The sequence below is a fragment of the Protopterus annectens genome, chromosome 17.part0 (assembly GCF_019279795.1).
Source record: "Protopterus annectens isolate FY-2018-M chromosome 17.part0, PAN1.0, whole genome shotgun sequence".
NCBI classification, from domain to species: Eukaryota; Metazoa; Chordata; order Ceratodontiformes; family Protopteridae; genus Protopterus; species Protopterus annectens.
This window is the reverse complement of record NC_056751.1, coordinates 787862454-787881775: the sequence shown is the minus strand read 5'-3', so window position 1 is coordinate 787881775 and position 19322 is coordinate 787862454. Positions and strand designations below refer to the sequence as shown.

Genomic DNA, 19322 nt, shown 5'->3' with positions numbered 1-19322 from the left:
GAACATAGTACAGTTGTGTACACTTACCATAAATGTAGATGTTTGCGTGTATTCACTGTTGCAGTCCTGGTTACCCTCCCTCCAGCCCCTTAACTTCTTTTGGCTATACCTCTACTCACCTTTACTATGCTTAAAAGCTTTTTGGTGTATTTGCTTTTTTGTTGGAGGAATAACCTTATATATATATATATATATATATATATATATATATATATATATATATATATACACACACACACACACACACATATATATATATATATATATATATATATATATATATATACACACACACACACACACACACACATCTATATATATATATATATATATATATATATATATATATATATATATATATACATATATTTATATATTTTATTGTTTCCCATTAAGGGGGCACCTGACATCTGGGGCAAGAAAACTGATGTAATGACGTAGGCTGCATGTTTTATACCCCTGACTACCTGACGTCACGGAAGAAGAGACAGCAACCGATGCAGGACCCAAGACTTTGTTAATCAAGCCAACTGAGGGCTACTGCAAGCAGATAACCCAAATGTGATGACTGCACTCGAACATCTACATTTATGGTAAGTGTACACAACTGTACTTTTTGGATGACTGGGCCTGTGTTAGATTGACTGTGAAGGTTGTAGAAGGTGACTTGAGCAAGTAATCAGGTGATGGATAGGAAAGGAGTGTCTTGATAGAGGAGCTTAATAATTATCGAGCCAAGAAGAAGGTCAGAATTTGTTTAATTAGGAGCCATTTGATTTTTTTCAAAAGATAGTGGTGTTTTTGATGAAGTAAATTGGTGATGAAATGTCACATTTTAATAGAGATTGTTTGAGGATTAGTTTTGATTGTGTGTTTTCTCGTTAGGCTAGTCGTTTGTCCTTTTAAATGCCTGCTCTGGTTGTAAAAGGAAGAGTGAATGTTTCTAAGACCAGGAAAGTAGAGAATTTATTTTAGAATGGATTTTTCAATGTGGGTTTGGAAGTTTAGAGTTTGACTTTTGTATTCCAAGACAGCTGATGTGATTATGTTGGTCCCTGATCATGGAGATTTATTGAGGTTTTGTTTTCCGAAAATTGTTGTTTTTGTTTGCATTAAGAAGACATTTCTTGGAGGAAATTGGGAATCTGAGGGCCATTAGATCCTGTTGCAGTTCTTCTTGAAACAAATAGGTGGTTTAGCTTTGGTCTCTATAGCCGCATGTTGTTGACATAGAGAGTTGTAGTTGTAAGTGTGGTAGAAGATGTTGAATATTGTAGCATAGTGGTTATTAAAGGGGGTTTGTTGGATAGTCACTGAGGCTGTTTGTGGAATGTGTGGTGATAATAAGGTTAAGTAAGTGAGTGCTGATGTGGTTGGTTCTAGCTGGCTTTCTTACCATCTGTAGAAGTTGGAGGTCAGAGAGGTATTCGCTTATGTCATTCGCTATGGGTCGTAGCAGGTTTAGTTTGATGTCAGCGATAATTATGAGATGCTTGATGGTTGGGACTTTGGAGACTGTGATTTGAATGATAGATATGAATTTAGGCAAAGAGGAAGCAGGACGTGTTCAGTGGACGTGTTCAGTGGAGTTGCCAGTTAGTTTAGAAGTGTTCAGTTTGGATCTGAGCTGAAGGTGGTATTGGCTTGGGCAATGATTGGCTTCACTATTAAGAATAGATTGTGCCTCCACTTGGTCTTTGTCCTGGACAGGTATCAAAAAAGTATCGGTACGCTGGAAAAAATGCTTGGTACTGCAGTGTTGAATCTTCATTTATTCACAATTCTAGATTTGGATTTTCCAGCCTGTTATACTTAATTTGTAATTTCTTCTTCTTCAGACATGTTTTCCTCTCTTTCTAACACTGATAATTCATGTTTCAGGTGTAAAAAACATTGATCTGTCTTCCCGACTCCTTATAGCTGTATATTCTAAAACCTTTTACTTCAGACAAACTAACGCAGTACTTTTAAAGTTAATGTATTGTGTAAATGTAAATTAATGTATGACTAAAGCTGGATTCACAGCTTCATTCCTACAAAATGTAGTTTCCCTTATTCCATTGTAAGAAAATGTGTACCAGTAAGTCCTTGGAAAAAGCTTGTTCAGTATTTTCTATCTGTTACAGAAACCAAGATGAAAGTCGTTCTTTTCATAATAGATATCTTGAATAGTTTATTTCCCAGTATGCATTACTGTATGTCAGTCAGCCAACATACAAACTTAGTTTTAACCAAAATGTTTTCCATAGCCAGCATGAATCAGAAAGCACTCTGTCAAAATGTAAATCGGAGCATATTTGTCTGTGTAGTATATATTTGTACTTGTGATTACATTCTGAATCTTGTTTGTGTGTATGTGAAAGGGGTGTCTCTTTATAAATAAAAACAGGTGATTCTGTTAGCGGTATCTTCTTGGTAACAAGCTTGACTTTTGAAAGCCTCTGCATGTATGTCAGTCTTAATCACATTTCCCTTTTCTGTTTGATTATATTACACCTTTTCATTAGCTCTGGGCTGTGCAACACCATCTGTGAGATCACAATGGAGTTTGCCATTTGAGCAGGCCTTTGAGTGTGAAATTCCTAACAGCTGCAGTAACTGCTAACTTGTGATATCTTATTGTTTTTAACTGAAAACAAAGTAGCATCATTTATAAGAAGAAGTTCAGTTTCCATAATTTTTTTTGGCCACAGCTGCAGGCATCTTCGTTTTGGCTATTACTCATTCTTAAGAACTGCCTTTCAATGCACTCACGTACAGTATAGGAAATTCAGCAGTAACCTGACTAATTATCCCTAAGCAAGGTAAATGTCCCTTTGGGTGTCATCTTTATTCCTTGTTTAACTGAGACTAACCAGATCAACGTAAGTGACTGAGTAAAAATAAAATGTAAGCCTTAGCAAAATGGATAATGGACAATATTATAAAGTTCAGTTAAAAAATATCCAATTCAGAAAAGTGTATTGTGTTTGGAATGCACTCCCTTCATCAGTCATTAAAAGCTGTTGCAAGAACAGTTTGTAACAGACCAGCACAATCAATCTACTTATTAGAAGGTTAAAGGAACATCACATATGTTGCTCTATCTGTATCCTAATTATGGCAGCAAAATGAAAGATGCATTTAAACCAGGGTGTCTCCAGGTCTTGTAATTCATTCTGTCACTGTGATTCAGTTTTTAATAAGATACTTTATATATCTCCATATCATAAAGTTTGCTGAATTTCCTGTAAGAGCTGAAAACAAAATGTGTACTCCCCACTGTCATTTGTAACATATTCAGTCACAGTGTTTTAACTACTTGTGCCAACACCTTCCCTAATTGCTGAGAGGACCTCATCCATGGCTTGCTTGTATTCTCACTGGCATCCTAGCAAAGAGGGGATTCTTTACTTTCCTAGCCCCCCACCCCCCTTGGATGGGGATCTTGTGACTCCCATCACCATGGGAACCACTACCACTTTCACATATGTGTATACTTCTGTGCACCTGTCGACCTGTCGAGGAAGGCTAGCTAGTTACAAAATGTGCCTGTTAACCAAACAAACATATCTGTCTTTGATAAGTTTCAGTAATGAATTTGGCCATAATGGTGTGCAGAAATACAACACATATATGGAAAGTTTAGTGCTGCCAATCAACTAACTTGGTTTGTAGAGAGTGGAAGAAACCCCGAGTATCTAGACTAAACCCATTCAGATACAGAGAATAGATGCAAAACTCTAGACAAACAGTGATCAGAGGTCAGTATTGACCCATATGCCTTGTGGCTATGAAGCAAAAATTGTAGCCCAAGACTGCAGTTGTACCACTCCATGTGAAGAGGGAGCAGTAAAATTTAGGGAACTGTAGATGTTAGCCAAACAGAATTATGTTAGCTTGCCAAAGGTAGTTTAGAAGATGGTAAAAAAGTTTGAAAACTTCTGGTTTAAACTACCTTTGGTGAACAAAGAAAACAATATTTGCTGAACCCTTCCCTTCTCCCGCAAACTTATATATACCAACTCTGAGATCACACAACAGTGGAAAAAAGCAAACTCCATGCTGTGCGAAGTTAGTTTTGTTCACACATTTTACACTCAACAAAACTAATTTTGCTGATTTGACATGCTCCCAGCCAAACTGTGGTGAAAGAAAAGTCAATGAGAAAATGCAAATGAAAAGGTTACGTACTTTCCTTGACAAAGAAGAACTACCAGTAGAACATGATTCAGTTTTGAGAAATGAGTAGAAGAGCCCCTGTTGAAGGAATGCATCACTGCAGTTATTCCAAATGTTTTAACTTGGTCCTACAGGTGTGCATGCTTATTGCAGATTTATCTTAAAGGAAAGAGAACAGGATCAACCCCTTCACTGATGGCACAAGATAGATGCAGTAGGTCAATATGGGGCAACAGACAAGGGAAGAGGAACAGCTAGCCACTTGAGCAGAAAGATGTCAGCTGAAGCTCTCTGCAGGCTTATGCAAAGTTCCGCAGTTTGGCCTTAAAAATTGTAGTGTTGGATATGCGTGGTATGAAGTGGGAGAAGTGAAACTGTTGCTCATTTAGCAGGAGACAAACCTGTTGTGTTTATCATTCCTGGAATGGACGTCAAGGAGCAAAGTGAGAAGGCCGTTGTATGTAACAAATAAGTTGCTGGAGTATATTCACAAGGGATAGACTCCAGAAACAAAGCAATAATGACCCCACCCAACTGTATCCTGGTCATGTGACAGCTTGAGTAGCGCATGCAACTCTGGAATCTGTACAAGCAGACAGTCATTAAGGTGCTTGAAAGAGTGTAAAGAAAACCACAAGAATGGCATGCATGGTGGAGGGAAATGGTGTGGCCAGGAATGACAGCGTGTAGGTCTCTTCTCACTGGAAACAAAAAAGATCAGGAAGGACATGTATGCTATGATATATATCATATGGGGTCTCCTTGCATTCACTGAAAACTCATTTGACTGAATTTCAAACCACTAACACCAAATCGCTGAAAGCTAAAATCACTGAAAGCTCATTTCACTGAATCACATTTCTGGGCAAATGAAACATATATCCCCTTTTCCTCACTGTAGTGTGATCCTGGAGTTAGTATATATAGTTAGGGGGGTGGGGGACACAACCCCCCACATTGGAGAGGGTGGGGGGGCATGGTTTTATATTGTTAGCTTTCATCGAAATCAGATTCATAAATATAAAAGCTAACTAGGTGGGGGGCTGTGCCCCCCACACCCCCTCTAACTATATATACTAATTCCAGGATGGCACTACAGCGAGAAAAAGAGCTTATACATTTTATTTGCCAAACAGTACTTACATTTAGTGAAATGTGATTCAGTGATTTGAGCTTTCAGTGATTTTTTGAGAGTGAATTGAAATTCAATGAAATGAGTTTCCAGTGAATGAAAGTAGACCCATCATATGATATATGATATGATATGAGTACTTTGTAATGCTTAACCTTTTCCTGAAGTCTTCTTACCCTGTTATGTTTTTAACAATGTTTACCAGAGTCCGTGTTGTTAGTGTTAGCTAGAAGCACTAAAATGTATTTTGAAGTAGGAAATGGAATGCACTCTCACAATAAGCTTAACTACATTTATTACAAATAATCGTAAATTTGTTCAAACTCCTCAACTGATTTCTTTGCTTGTGAGGGAGACAGTGCAGAATGACAAATGTAATTAAGTGAAGCATGTTTTTTCCAGGATTAGGATTGGGAAACAGTTGATCTGAAGTAGCTTACTTCATTTGATCTTCAACCTGTGGGTACCGGATCCATATCGGATCTGAGCCGGCAACTTCACAAGCATCTGCTCCGAGCTCCAAGCTCCGACCCCTACCGATAATACACCTCCACTACCTTCCAACCCTCAGATCTTGTTTGCCGCATCTTCTCAATGCATCATTATCCCTGAGCTCCGGGTCGTGAGTAGAGTTTTTGAAGTTTCTGATTCTTTGTTGATAGTTTGTGTGTCTGTTGGTAGACTAGGTCCTCTCCCTTCCTCCCCCTCACTGGTGCGTCGAGTTATAGACAGTTTTTCAAGTTCTGGGTAGTTGTTCTGTGGTTGTTAGAGTTTCTCCTCTCCCCCCTCAGCTTTCTGTGTGCTTGTGCTTCTGAGTGTGTGGTGGGTAGTGAGTGTCGTTTGTAATTTCTTTGGCTGTGGGTATGGCTGATCAGCCAAAACAAATTTTTAAAAGATGCACAGAGTATGGCCACAAACTGTCACCTGCTAATGGCCACACTGTGTGTTCTTTGTTTGGGTGCTGCCCATCTCTCCACAGACTGCAGTATTTGCGTGGGTTTTAACCCATGAGTCCTTAAAGACCGTAGAGCTAAACTTATGATGAAGGGCCTTCTCTCTTCTGTGGAGGCAGCTGCCTCCAGTTCTGCTTCAGTCACGTCTGTGACCGCCTCAACTTCAGCTACCGCCCTCGCTTCCCCTCCCTCCCAGGCTGGGAGTCATCTCCCTGCTGCTAGTCCTGTGGAAGGAGAGCATAGAAAGGCCAGAGAGAAGGAGAGAGAGACCAAGACTAACAAGAGGAAGAGGTCCCTGGACCATTCGGCTCCAGCAGGGCCTCCCCCTAAACTCCAGACTAGGCACCAACCTGACTCCCCTTGGCTCCGATCTCCTAGGTTTTCACCGGAGCCAGAGGAGCCTAGGCCATCTTCTAGGGCTTCTGTTCCCCGACCCACCAGGTCAGAGTCTCTAGGTTCATTGCGGTCTACCCGCAGTCTTTCAGAAGCTGACATGGATAAAATGATGCGGAAATTTATTCACACACAAATTCAGATGGAAGTCTTGCCGGCCCCCTCTCCCTTTGGAGGGGGGAGCTCGCTTCCCTTCTTTACACCTATATCTCCTTCTCTGATCTAACCCCCGGTTTTGGAGTACAGGGATCCGAAAGGTTCCCTAGTCAGGGGGTCAGCGCAGATGGTACCCGTTTCCTCGACACCAGCAGCTACCTGAAGTTTGTCGGATCCCACTAGCTCGGATCCAAGTGGCTCTCGGAGCTGTAATCTGGGTGTTGGATCCAAGGAGATGGAGTTTCTCTCGTCGGTGCCAACCTTGTCGGGTCACAGCCACCTCAATGCTCTGTCCACTTTGGGCCCAGCTACGATCCCCACGTCGGATCTGGGGAGAGCAGTCCCCTTACTAGTGTCCTAGGAAGCCCTCTCTCCTTCCGTGTTCGACATTATAGAAAGGGTCCTTTCCAATGGGTCGAGGCCCCTGACTATATCTTCAGACTCCGCCCTGACTCCCTCTGCTTTTGATGTGACTCCTGTCATTTTACTTCAGGGACAGCCTGTGCTCAAGGAGCCCCAGGCAGTTTCCCCTTGAGGAACAACACATGGTTTGTGAGCCCACTCTGGAGAGCCCTACTGGAGAGGTTCCTCACAAGCATACGTGCAAGAGAAGGCACTTGGACTCCTCTCTGGAGTCCTTCACTGAGGACACTGATTTGAATGATGGGGAAGGTTCCCCCAGATCACCTCCCAAAGATGTCTCCTCCGGAGACATGATGGAAATATTGTGCCAGTGGGGAGATTGGTCCGCCCTTGTTGTAGCCAGATCTTTTTGCTCTCAGTCCTCAAATTCCGGTATGGCTTCTGTAAGTCTTCTGAATACTGATCTTCCAAAAAAACGTAAAGATAAAGACAGAGCTAGACCGCACAGGTCCAAAACTGCTGACGATGCTGCCGTTAAGCTAGTTGTCAGTTCTCTGGTCCTCAGTGAGGCACTTTTGCAGCCCGTGACAACCGCTTCTGTGGATTTGCAGGCCGCTACCGAGACCCTTTCGGAGTCCAGTATGCTGAGAGACTTTTCTTCGACTAAGGATCCTACGAATGTCTCTACCTTGAATGGGTCCAGAGCCGCTGAGCAGGCACCGGCTTCCATGGAAGTACTTTGCACTACCGATGCTGGACACAGACTGATGACTTCTTTCACGTCTTTAGTTCTTTCGAAAACTACCGAGTTTTTAAGACCCATGGTACAAACCATACCCAAAAAAACGACAACCCAAGCTCAGCCACTGGCTTCCTTGCCTCAGTCTCAAATGCTTAAAATGGTGGAAGACCTTATAATCAACTCTCACTCGCCCACAGACTAGTAAACCATCCACTAAATGTCCCATCCCTCCAGAATCTGCTCCAACCCTATTGCACCACCAGACCATTAAGATCCAACAACAAAAATCACTTGCAGATCACTAAAGCCAATAACTCTGCTGGTGAAGCACTATTCTCTTGCACCGTAGCCAAATTCTGGAACTCCCTCCCACCCACAATTACCTCCATACCATCATGCACCCACTTCAGAACTTTACTAAAAGCGCACCTAAAAACATGCTGGCTTATCCCTTGCAACTCCCACTCTAATATCACCCACCCCATTCAACCACTACCTTTCTTTCCACTCCACTAACTACCTTGATTATAGCAAGCTCATATGCTCATAAGCCTAGTACTTATTATACAGCAGGAACTTCTTATTGTAACATTTGTTAATGTCTGTTAGGTACTTCACCGATAAAGATTCTAGTTGTCTACTGATGTACTGTGTTCATCTGTAAATATGTTGTAAGTATTTGCTATGCAAATTGTTAATCACTATGTAATTCAATGTAACTACTGTCTGTTTATTTTAACTGTGGAGCTTTTCTCCCCGGGCCTCCACTGAAAATGGACTTACATCCAGTCGGACACTCCCGGTCAACAAATATAAATAAATAAATAATGTTTATTAGGGGAGGCCAGGCTACCCCTTCCAAAAGAAAAAGAGACTTGTCTCCACTGGTTTTATCTGAATAGGAGTCCGAGGACTCTGATGCATGTGAATATGAAGATATGCAACCTCTATCTGCTTATGAGGATTTTGATGCAGAGGAATCCATCCCTTCAGCCTGTCCACCCGAGGATTTTTCCTTTGGGGAAACCGTGCATACTTTAAGGGAGCATTTCCAATGGGAATGTCAGGACTACCCTCAGTCAAAAAAAAAGACTTAGGAAATTCCTAGATCTACCACAACACAGACCCCTAGCCTAAGGGAGCATTTCCAGTGGGAATGTCAGGACTACCCTCAGTCAAAAAAGAGACTCAGAGAATTCCTAGATCTACCACAGCACAGACCCCTGGCCATTCCTCCTGTCCTGGATGTTGTGGATGATGTTTTTATGGAATCCAGTCTGACTTCTGACACCTTCCCTCCTGCTCCCAGGAAACCTGACAGGTATTACAGAGTCCCTGACTCTCACAAATTTCTTTTCAAAAAATTCTTCTGCTGACTCCAAGGTCATCTCTCAAGGACCTAAAGGAATCAAATTAACTTCAGCTAAGAATCCCGCCCCCTCGCATAGAGATTCCAGAGCATTAGATAGATGGGGGTAAAAAAGTATACACCTCTGCTACTCTTGCTATTAGAGCATTACATTGTCAGTTCCATATGCTCAGATATCAACAGCATACCATGGAACTCCTCAAACAAATCATATCTACTTTTCCAGCTTGTGCAGAAAATAGTTACAAGAGTTAATGCATTCTGCAAGTCAAATTAGTAAGCGCACCTTACAATGTGTCTTTGACACCCTAGAAGCATCTTGCAGGGCAGCAGTCACTGGTTCTGTCTTTAGGCATGCTTGGCTTAAAGAACAGACCTTGCCAGACCATGTGAAATCAAAGTTATTGGACGCACCCTTGAGCAAAATCAACTTATTTGGCACCAAGGCAGAGGAGGTCTTAAAAAAGATGGAAGAAAAAGCTAAATTTATGCAGACGGTTAGACTTTTTGCAGGTACAGCCACCGAGGGTCAGTAGGCATTGCCCCTCCAAGCACTGGTCCTTTTCTGCCCCCTCCAGGCCAGCTCAGCCCAGGCCCAAGGGAAGCAGACCCACCCCAACAACAGCCCCAGGGAATGCACAGATCTAAGCAATGGAGTTCCTCCTCTACAAAAACAGGGAGTGCAAGGCCACCCCCCTATGGTAAGACCTCACAATGACTTTATACTACCACCCCCTCCCTCTGCTCACCTGCCCGTGCCCCTAGGAGGAAAACTCTCCTTCCATGCAAAAAGCTGGGCTACCATTACCAACGACCGCTGGGTCCTCAACGTAGTGTCCCAGGGATACAGATTTTATTTCCACACACTGCCAACCTCAAAAGGGTTCCCAGATCTTCCTCCAAACCAGTGAGCAGAGGCCAAAAACACATCCTCTCCCTGCTCTCCATGAGGGCAATAGAGCATGTTCCTGCAGAACAGATAGGCTAAGGTTTCTATTCCAGACTCTTCCTGGTGCCCAGAACAGAGGGCACATGGCACCACATCCTTGATATTTCCATTCTTAACACCTCTCTGGTGATACCAAAATTCAAAATGCTCACCATCCAGCAGCTTCTACCTATGCTTTCCAGGGATGCTTGGTTAGCCACCCTAGATGTAAAAAGAGGCCTTCCTACACATCCCAATCAGAGAATCATGCAAGAAATATCTACGTTTCAGGTCAGGATCTATGCACTTTCAGTTCTCTGCGCTTCCCTTTGGCTTATCTACTGGTCCCAGAGTTTTCAGAAAATATCTGGCTCCTGCCATTGCATTCTGCAGGCAAAGATATATTCAAATTTACCCTTACTTAGACATTTGCCTTATTCAGGCAGACAGGAAAAGCTGTTACAGCACCTATCCTTTGTAAAGGATCTACTAACCTCCCTGGGGTATACTATCAACGAAAAGAAATCAAAACTAGTACCCATACAAATAATTGTATTCCTGGGAACAAGCCTGGACACAGCATCCCAGATGGCATTCCTTACACCAGAAAAACAAACCTACCTGATGGACTACTTCTCTCAACTAGCCACCAGAACCCAGTTAACTGCGAGAAAAATCTTGCAGGCTCTAAGGTTCATGGCCTCTTGTATTCTACTCATTCCATATGCCAGACTGCATGTGAGGAAACTTACAATGGTACCTAAAAAGCCTTTGGTGTCAGCACTCTCAAGACCTGGAAACTCTTATACCAATGATATCTTGTCTAAGTAAAGATTTTCTTTGGTGGGCAGCAGCATGCAACCACAAGGGACTTCCCTTCTCACAACCCCACACCACTCAATACACTCCCCACAGGCACATCAGACTATGCCTGGGGAGCTCACCTGAAAGGCAGGTGCATTCGGGGCCAATGGAGCCCAAATCAAATACATCTGCACATCAACCAAAAAGAGATGTTAGCTGTTCTGCACACCCTGACAACTTTCAGACCCCTACTCTCGACGGGGCCTGAACTGATCAAAACAGACAACACCACAGTGATGTGGTATATCAACAAGCAGAGAGGGATGCACTCTTATCCTCTCTGCAGGCTAGCCATAACCCTCTGACACACGGCCTCAGCCATGCAAATACACCTGCTAGCACAATTCCTGCCTGGCTCTTTCAACTCTCTGGCAGACAACTTGAGCAGCAACCTGATGGACCACACGAGTGGCATCTAGACCACAGAACCTTCACCCTTGTAACCCAAAAATAGGGCACCCCACAGGCCGTCCTCTTTGCCTCTCACTCCAATCATCAGCTCAGCAAATTCTGCACCAGGGAACCTCACAGCAAAGCCTGGAAAGTGGATGCTCTATCCTTCCAGTGGGTAAACCTCTTGGTCTATACATTCTTCCCTCTACACCTCATTTCAAAGGTTCGGCTCAAAATATGGGAGGAAAAACAGAGAGCAATCCTGATTGCCCCAAACTGGCCACGCCAGCACTGTTACCCACTTCTCCACAACCTGTCACCCCTCCCTCCATGGCACATACCTCAGGTCCCAACACTCCTGACCCAGAGCAATAGAGAATTCATGCATCCCCATTTGCAGACCCTCAACCTGGCAGCCTGGCTTATTCCCTGACCTCTCCTCAAGCTTCCAGCCTAAGCCAACAAGTTCTAGATGTTATACGTGAGGCCAGATGCCCCAGCACTAGAAAATCCTATGCTGATAAGTGGAAAAGCTTTTGCACCTGGATCCAGGTTAAGGGAGCCAGTACGGCACAGCTCTCCCTACCTCTCATCCTGGATTATCCTTCTCTTCTATTAAAATTCAAGCCTCAGACATCTCTGCTCATTTCAGCACAGAGCCTCCTCTCTTTTTACACCCTCTCATCAAACAGTTCCTAAGAGGGGCTAAGAACTTAAGGCCACCCAGAAGAGTGCCTACCCCAGAATGGGACCTTAATTTTGTGTGGGGAAAGGCTCACCCTACCCCCCTTTGAGCCTGCAGCTTCGGCAGAGTTAAAGTTTCTCTCTTGGAAGACAGCCTTGCTTCTGGCCATCACTTCAGCTAGAAGAGTATCAGAGTTACAAGCACTTATGGCTGTAGAGCCCTTCATCATTTTCCATGCTGACAGGTTCTCTCTCAGGTCTAACCCAACCTTCATACCTAAAGTGGTGTCCAGTGTGGCTCTCAATAAATCCATTCATTTACTCACCTTTTTTCCTAACCCACAAAACAAGGGGAACAGATTCTGCACTCTCTGGATGTGCACAGACAGCTCAGATTCTACTTGGACAGGACTAAATCTTTCAGAAAAACTGATCAATTGCAAGTCAGGTTCACTGCAGGAGCAGGGGAAAGGCCATATCCAAGCAAACAATCTCCAAATGGATAACGCACTGCATCCATTTCTGCTACAACAGCATGGGAAACCACCCCCAAAGGGGGTCAGGACACACTCCACCAGAGCAACCTCCACCTTTACAGCCTTTCTCAGAAGAGTCCTCACTTGGGACATACTGGAGGCTGCAACATGGACATCTGTCCATACCTTCACCAAACATTATCACCTGCATATCTTTTCCAAATCCAGGGCAGGCTTTGCCACTGCTGTCTTGCAAGGCATCCTAGCCAGCCCCCAGTCTTCTTGACTGCTTTCTTCAGCTTTGGGAATCAACCCAAATGTGGTGACTGCAGCAGTGAAACACGAAGAACATAGTACAGTTGTATATACTTACCATAAATGTAGATGTTTGAGTGTATTTGCTGTTGCAGTCCTGGTTACCCTCCCTCCATCCCCCTTCTCTTTCTCTCTCTCTCTCTCTCTCCCCTTACAAGGAATTTTGGTATGGGCTTTCTACTGGTGGTACTCTTCCACCATACCTTGGCTCCTATTGGAGGCTCCTGACAGTTAGGGCAAGAAAAACTGATGCAATGACGTTGGCTGCCTGTTTTTTTACCTCTGATGACCTGACATCAGTCCTGGAGTGACAGCAACTGACGCAGAAACACTACGCCTCTGGTATTCAGGCCGACTGAGGGATATCGTTGGCAGGATAACCCAAATGTGATGACTGCAACAGTGAATACACTCTAACATCTACATTTATGGTAAGTGTACACAATTGTACTTTCTCCACGAGGATGGCTATCTTGACAGCAGTTTCTAATACGTCCATGCGACTTCTCTCGCATGCTACTGAAGGAGCATCTAGGGCAGCTAGGTCCAGCGTTTCCATGAGGCATCACACCTGGCTCAGGTTGTGTTAGTTCATGGAACTCTTCAAAATGTCTTTTGCAACTGCCCCTTATGGCAGTTCTTCCCTCTTTGGAAAGACTGTCCGTGACACCTTGGTCCAGAGTGAGGAATATGGGAAGACACTGTCTGCCATCAGAATCTGCTTCTCAAACCCTCAAAGATCCTTTTCCCGGAATCAGCGAGGGCAAAAGAAGATGTGGTTCCAGAAGTCTCAGTATTGCCAGGAGACTCAGGGCCCTTCTTCCTCTAGAGGCAGAGGGGGACAAGACAGACACCAGCCCAGAGGCAGAGGGAGTCCGAGGAATGTTGGCTCTCGAGAACCGTTCTCGGACAGGCCCGCACAGCAGCCCTGAGGGGTTTCCCGACTGCTCTGCTCTGGAAGCAGTCGAGGGTCGCCTGTTGTTGCACTTGATGGCATGGGAGTCCATGTCATCAGACCATTGGGTGTTTCAGATAATTTCCAGAGGCTATTCAATCCCGTTTGTGGTTTGACCTATCCCTTCCAAACACCTCCCAAATGTACCACCCATGCAAAGGGAGGCAGCACCACTAGAGGTTTCCAAGCTGATAAAGAAACGAGCTATCGAACCCATCCCTGTAGATCAGTCCAGATCGGGCATCTACTCCATGTTCTTTTTGGTGCCAAAAAAGATGGGGGACATAAGGCTCATTATGGACCTGTCTACTCTGAACATGTCAGTTGCCAAAGAGAAGTTACAGATGGTCACCTTAAAGTCCATCCTGCCGTACCTGCAAGAGAGCGACCAGATGTGCTCATTCAACCTCCAAGACACTTATTATCACATAAAGATGCACAGAAGCTCCAGGAGGTTTCCCTGCTTCTGGCTAGGGGCCAATCATTATCAGTTTCAAACCCTACCCTTTGGTCTCACCACAGCCCCCAGGGGGTTCACCAAAGTGATGGCAGTAGTAGCGGCTCATTTGAGGCTTCAGGGAGTTCAGGCCTATCCTTACCTGGACGATTGGCTCCTCACTGCTCTCACCAAGTGTCTACTACTTTGCCAGACCAGGGACTATTTCCTACGCCTTGCACACCATCGCGAAATTACAGTCAGCACAGCCAAATCTCTTCTGAGCCCTGTCCAGGTTATAGAATACGTAGAGGCATGGATAGACATGTTACAGACAAATGTCTTCCTGACCTCGTGGAGAATTTGAAGCTTACGGATGCATGTCAATTTAATTTATCAAACTCATCTCCCCTCAGTAGAGTCGATTTTAAGGGCAGTCTCTATGGCAACAATGATCATGCTTCTACCATGTGCTTGCTTACACATGTGAGTACTTCATTGGATTCTAGCGGTGCAATGGTCTATGTTGGATCATCAGTTTTCATACCCGATACACATAAGTAAAGCCTGATGGTCGTCCCTTCTCTGGTGCATGCATTCTTCAGAAATCTTGGAAGGATGAGCTTTTCTCACAGCCCCAGCCCAAGCCACAGTGACCACGGATGCCTCCCAACTAAGGTGGGGGGGGGGGCATTGCTCGGGAATGACAGTTCAAGGCATGTGGTCTCCGATCGAGACCAGTTTGCATATAAACGTTCTGAAGATGAGGGCGGTCCTTTTAGCGTTGCAGGCCCTTCATACCTTTCTACCTCTGGGAACCATTGCAGTTCAGTCAGACAACATGTCAGTGGTCTGGTGTATCAACAAACAGGGAGGGACCAGATCTTAACCCCTTTGTCACGAGGCCATGAGAGTTTGGGAATGAGTGATCTCCACCGGTCATTTTCTGGTAGCAATGCACATTCCGGGATGGTCCAACATTCTGGCTGACAAACTAAGCTGGACTATTCTGATGCCTTACGAGTGGTCTCTGAATCCTTCAGTAGCGGAGCAGATCTTTCTAGAGTGGGGTCTGCCTTGCTGCAATCTCTTTGCATCTTTTTCCAAGGCAAAGTGCAGCGAGTTCTTCGCTCTGACCCCCACCGGGGCAATCCCCCAGAGATGCTCTAGTCCATGTTTGGCCTCCCGGTCTTCTTTATGCTTATACTCCTGTACCCCTTATTCCAAAGTTCCTCCAGAAGGGACGTCGACTGGGGAGCAAAGTGATCCTCATTTCTCTGTTTTGTCCTCGCCAGATATGGTTTCCCTTCCTCTGGTCTCATCTTCTAGCTCCTCCTTGGATCTTGAATCCCTTTCCGGATCTCATCTCACCCTTTGAGGGTCTCTCACCCGAATCAACACAGTCTGAAGCTCACGGCTTGGCTGCTCCAGTTCCCTTAATTGCTAGGACTCCCGGGTTGTCTTCTTCAGTCATGTCTATTTTGGTGGCAGGTCATAAGTCATCCACCAGGAAGATTTATCATAGCAAATGGAAGCGTTTTTCCTTTCGGGCCTCCTATTCCGGCAATCCTTGATTTTTTGCAAACATTTTTCAACAGGGGGCTAGCTCGTCTACCGTGAAGGTTCAGCTAGCCACCATTTCTCATTTTCACATTGGTGAGAACTCTGCTTCTTTGGCTACTTCCAGATTGTGCAAAGCCTTTATCAAAGACACCTTCCTCTTACGTCCTCTGGTCAAAGATCCTACCCCCCCGTGGGACCTTACTGTGGTACTACAACCGCTGGTTGCCCCTCCCTTTGAACCTGCAGCAACCATAGATCTTAAGTTTCTGTCTTGGAAGACAGTCTTCCTAGTGGCTATCACCTCGGCTAGGAGGGTTTCAGAACTTCAGGTGTTGTCTGTCAAGGTTCCATACATGTTTTTTTCATAAGGACACGGTTGCCCTTTGCACCAATCCCTCCCTCCCTCCTTTCTCCCAAAAGTGGCATCCAAGGTCAATATCAATCATACTATCAATGTACTTGTTTTCTTTCCAAATTTCACAAGCAAAGTTGAATACAAGTTGCATTTGTTGGATGTTCATAGACAGCTACATTTCTGTTTGCACAAGACCAAATCTTTTCATAAATCTGACCAGTTGCTTGTGTCCTTTCTAAACCCATTTTGGGTAAACCTATTTCCAAGGTGACCATTGCTAGGTGGATTTCTCTATACATCTATACATCCTTCATATCTACAAAGATAAAGGTTTGTCTCCGGGTCAGATTAGAGCTCATTTGACAAGGTCCATGGCTGTGGCCTTTTGGTCTAAAGTATCCTTAAACGACATTTGTTCTGTGACTACTTGGTCCTCATCTCATACTTTTATTTTTCACTGTAAATTGGATTTGACTTCTCAAAGGAGGACATCCTTTGGTTCCGCGCTGCTCCGGAATATCCTTACATGAGGGCCACCCAGGAGTTTAGTAGCTGGGGAATCTGTTCCACAGGTTGAAGATCAAATGAAGTAAACTACTTCAGATAAAGAAGTTATGTACTCACCATAACATTCCATCTAAGTAGATCTACTTCATTTGTCTTCAACCGTCCCTCCCTTCTTTCCCCTGGCCTTACCTTATAGGCATGTTTCATAGGTGGCACATTGTGTGCAGTAAGGTGGTTTGGATCGGGTTGTTTAGTGTAGGATGCAGCAAACTCGATCTGAGGGTTGGAAGGTAGTGGTGGTGTATTATGGGTAGGGGAGGAGCTTGGAGCTCAGAGCAGATGCTTCTGAAGTTGCCGACTTGGATCTGATATGGATCTGGTACCCACAGGTTGAAGACAAATGAAGTAGAACTACTTAGATGGAACGTTATGGTGAGTACATAACTTCTTTTTTTTGTGAAAAGTAGCCCTTGAATGATGATACTGCTCTTGAAATTCTTAACATCCTAGTGTCTTACAAATGTCAGGGGCACAGCTCCTGCAGAAGTGACAGCATATATATCATAATGTACTTCCACTGGAGAAAGAGATACCAATGTTAAATTCAGTGGGCTATAAGGTGACCGTGGAGACTGTGAGTTTGAATTCTTATAAATTGTTTGCAAAGTTGTAAGTCTGCCTGGATGGCCAGCCTAGGTGCTGTGCGCAGTACATTCTGTGTTTTCTTAGTGCAACATAAACAACAAAGGCTTATTTATATATTACTCTGGAAATTATTCCACTTTTAAGTACAAGTTAAATTGGGAATGTATTAAGGATCAGATCCTAACGTCTTCGGTCAGTTAGTAAAATGCTTGCTTGGACTTTAGATATCAACTTACATTTACAGTAATGCATATCCTCTCGTAAGTACTGCTGTGTTGATATGTAAAGTACGTGTAATGTTTTCACAGCTCAAGAGAAGACTTGTCGTGATCGCTATTTTATTGGATTAAGTGTTGTATCTCTGATGCTTGTGGCTATGGGACTAAGTGCAAAGTTTTATATAAGACAGAAGAATGAAGGGAAACACAAAGGCAGGTACTTTTTAATTAAATGATTATAGAATGTTGTTGCCTGTATTATGTGCTTATAGTGCACTGATAATGATGCACTAGTGTCTATATGTTTAACAGTATTATTTATGCAGTGATGAAAATGGAGTACAGTGTGTAACACAGAGGGTTGCAATTGGGCTTCTGAGCATAATCACATTATTATGTTCTGGTGATATTGTTGCCAAAATAATTCACTCTCAAAATGAATCTTGGCATCCATGTTGAGAACAAGTAGTATTGGGTTATGATAAGTGGTACAGCGTTCTCCTTTATTTGTGCGCACAAGTTGCAGAATGTTGGAGCCTGTGGTGGGCGTATTCACTGTTTGGTCAAGGGTGTTTGTATTTACAAATTTCAGAAATCTCTATGCCTGTAGATTTGAGACCATGTACGATTCCCATTCTAGAGAGGGGATAATTAAAGTCTCCTATCAGTAGGGTTTTAGTTTGGATGGTAAGTATCTCCAGTAGGTCCGAGTTTGCATTTTGAGCATCTTGGGACATGGAGTGTGATTTATAGCTGATAAAGATATGATACGGGATCTTGTCTATGTGCAGATCACATAGCTAACCAAGTTTGCAGTGGATTGAAAACTAGCAGCAGTCATTTAATCCCCCCAAGATGGGAACGACTTTCAGGAAGGTCTAACACAAACAGACAAATGCTTCCTGCCAAAGCCATGGCTTAAAACCCAGTACCAAGAGATTCAGTATAGTACTTTTTTAGGAAGTTGGCTACCCCGGGTAACTACATCATCAATAAAACACCACAAAAACTTGATTCACTAGTCAAGGATCTGGGAACTCATGTGGATAGTAACCTACCTTTTGACCAACATGTGTCAAAGGTAGTAAAAAAATCCATCTGTGTTGCTCAACTTGTATGCAAGGGAATAGAATCTACATCCAGAGAGGTTGTCCTACCTCTGTAGTTGGCATCACTAGACCCATTATAGAGTACAGTGCCCCCTTTGGTATGTATCTGACCAGACACATGCAGCAAATGAAACATCCACAAAAGTTCCTTACATAAACAATGCAATGAGTAAACACAATGTCCTATGCTGATTGCCTCAAATCCCTGTAGCTTTACTCTGTATCATAAGGACTTCTGAGAAGTGACCATTACCTGGCATACAAGGCACCCCCCCCCCAGACCTTGTTTTGATGAGCCATTTGCATAGCCACAAAACAAACCACATCAGAACTATTAGAGTAAAAGATGTAACGTTTGCCTGCGACATAACTAGGATATGTTGGAAAGACTTATATGTTTCTCAGAAAATTTTTCTGGAACAGGCTCCCCATCCATGTGAAGCAGAGTTCCTTCCTGCCCTAATTTAAGCACAGCTTGGACTAGTGGACGGGTAATCTGAAATTGTTCCCTGGTCTGGTGCCTATGTCTTTGATGGACAGAGGCAACTTAGTAAATCACCCCTATATACAAATTTGAGGGTCACATTTGAGTTGCAAGGCTAGGC

General features: G+C 43.8%; 1 protein-coding gene across 5 annotated transcripts in view; it reads left to right on the top strand.

Annotated features, from left to right (window-relative positions):
• Positions 1–19322, top strand: part of LOC122791341 — an 829676-nt gene that overhangs the window by 415158 nt on the left and 395196 nt on the right. For 4 of the 5 annotated variants that reach the window (XM_044059057.1, XM_044059056.1, XM_044059058.1 and 1 more), the window contains exon 4: positions 17699–17821. In XM_044059057.1, coding sequence (XP_043914992.1) covers positions 17699–17821 — 123 coding nt within the window. Of the gene's footprint in view, positions 1–17698; positions 17826–19322 lie in introns of all 5 variants that reach the window. The other variant, XM_044059055.1, reaches the window with a different exon arrangement.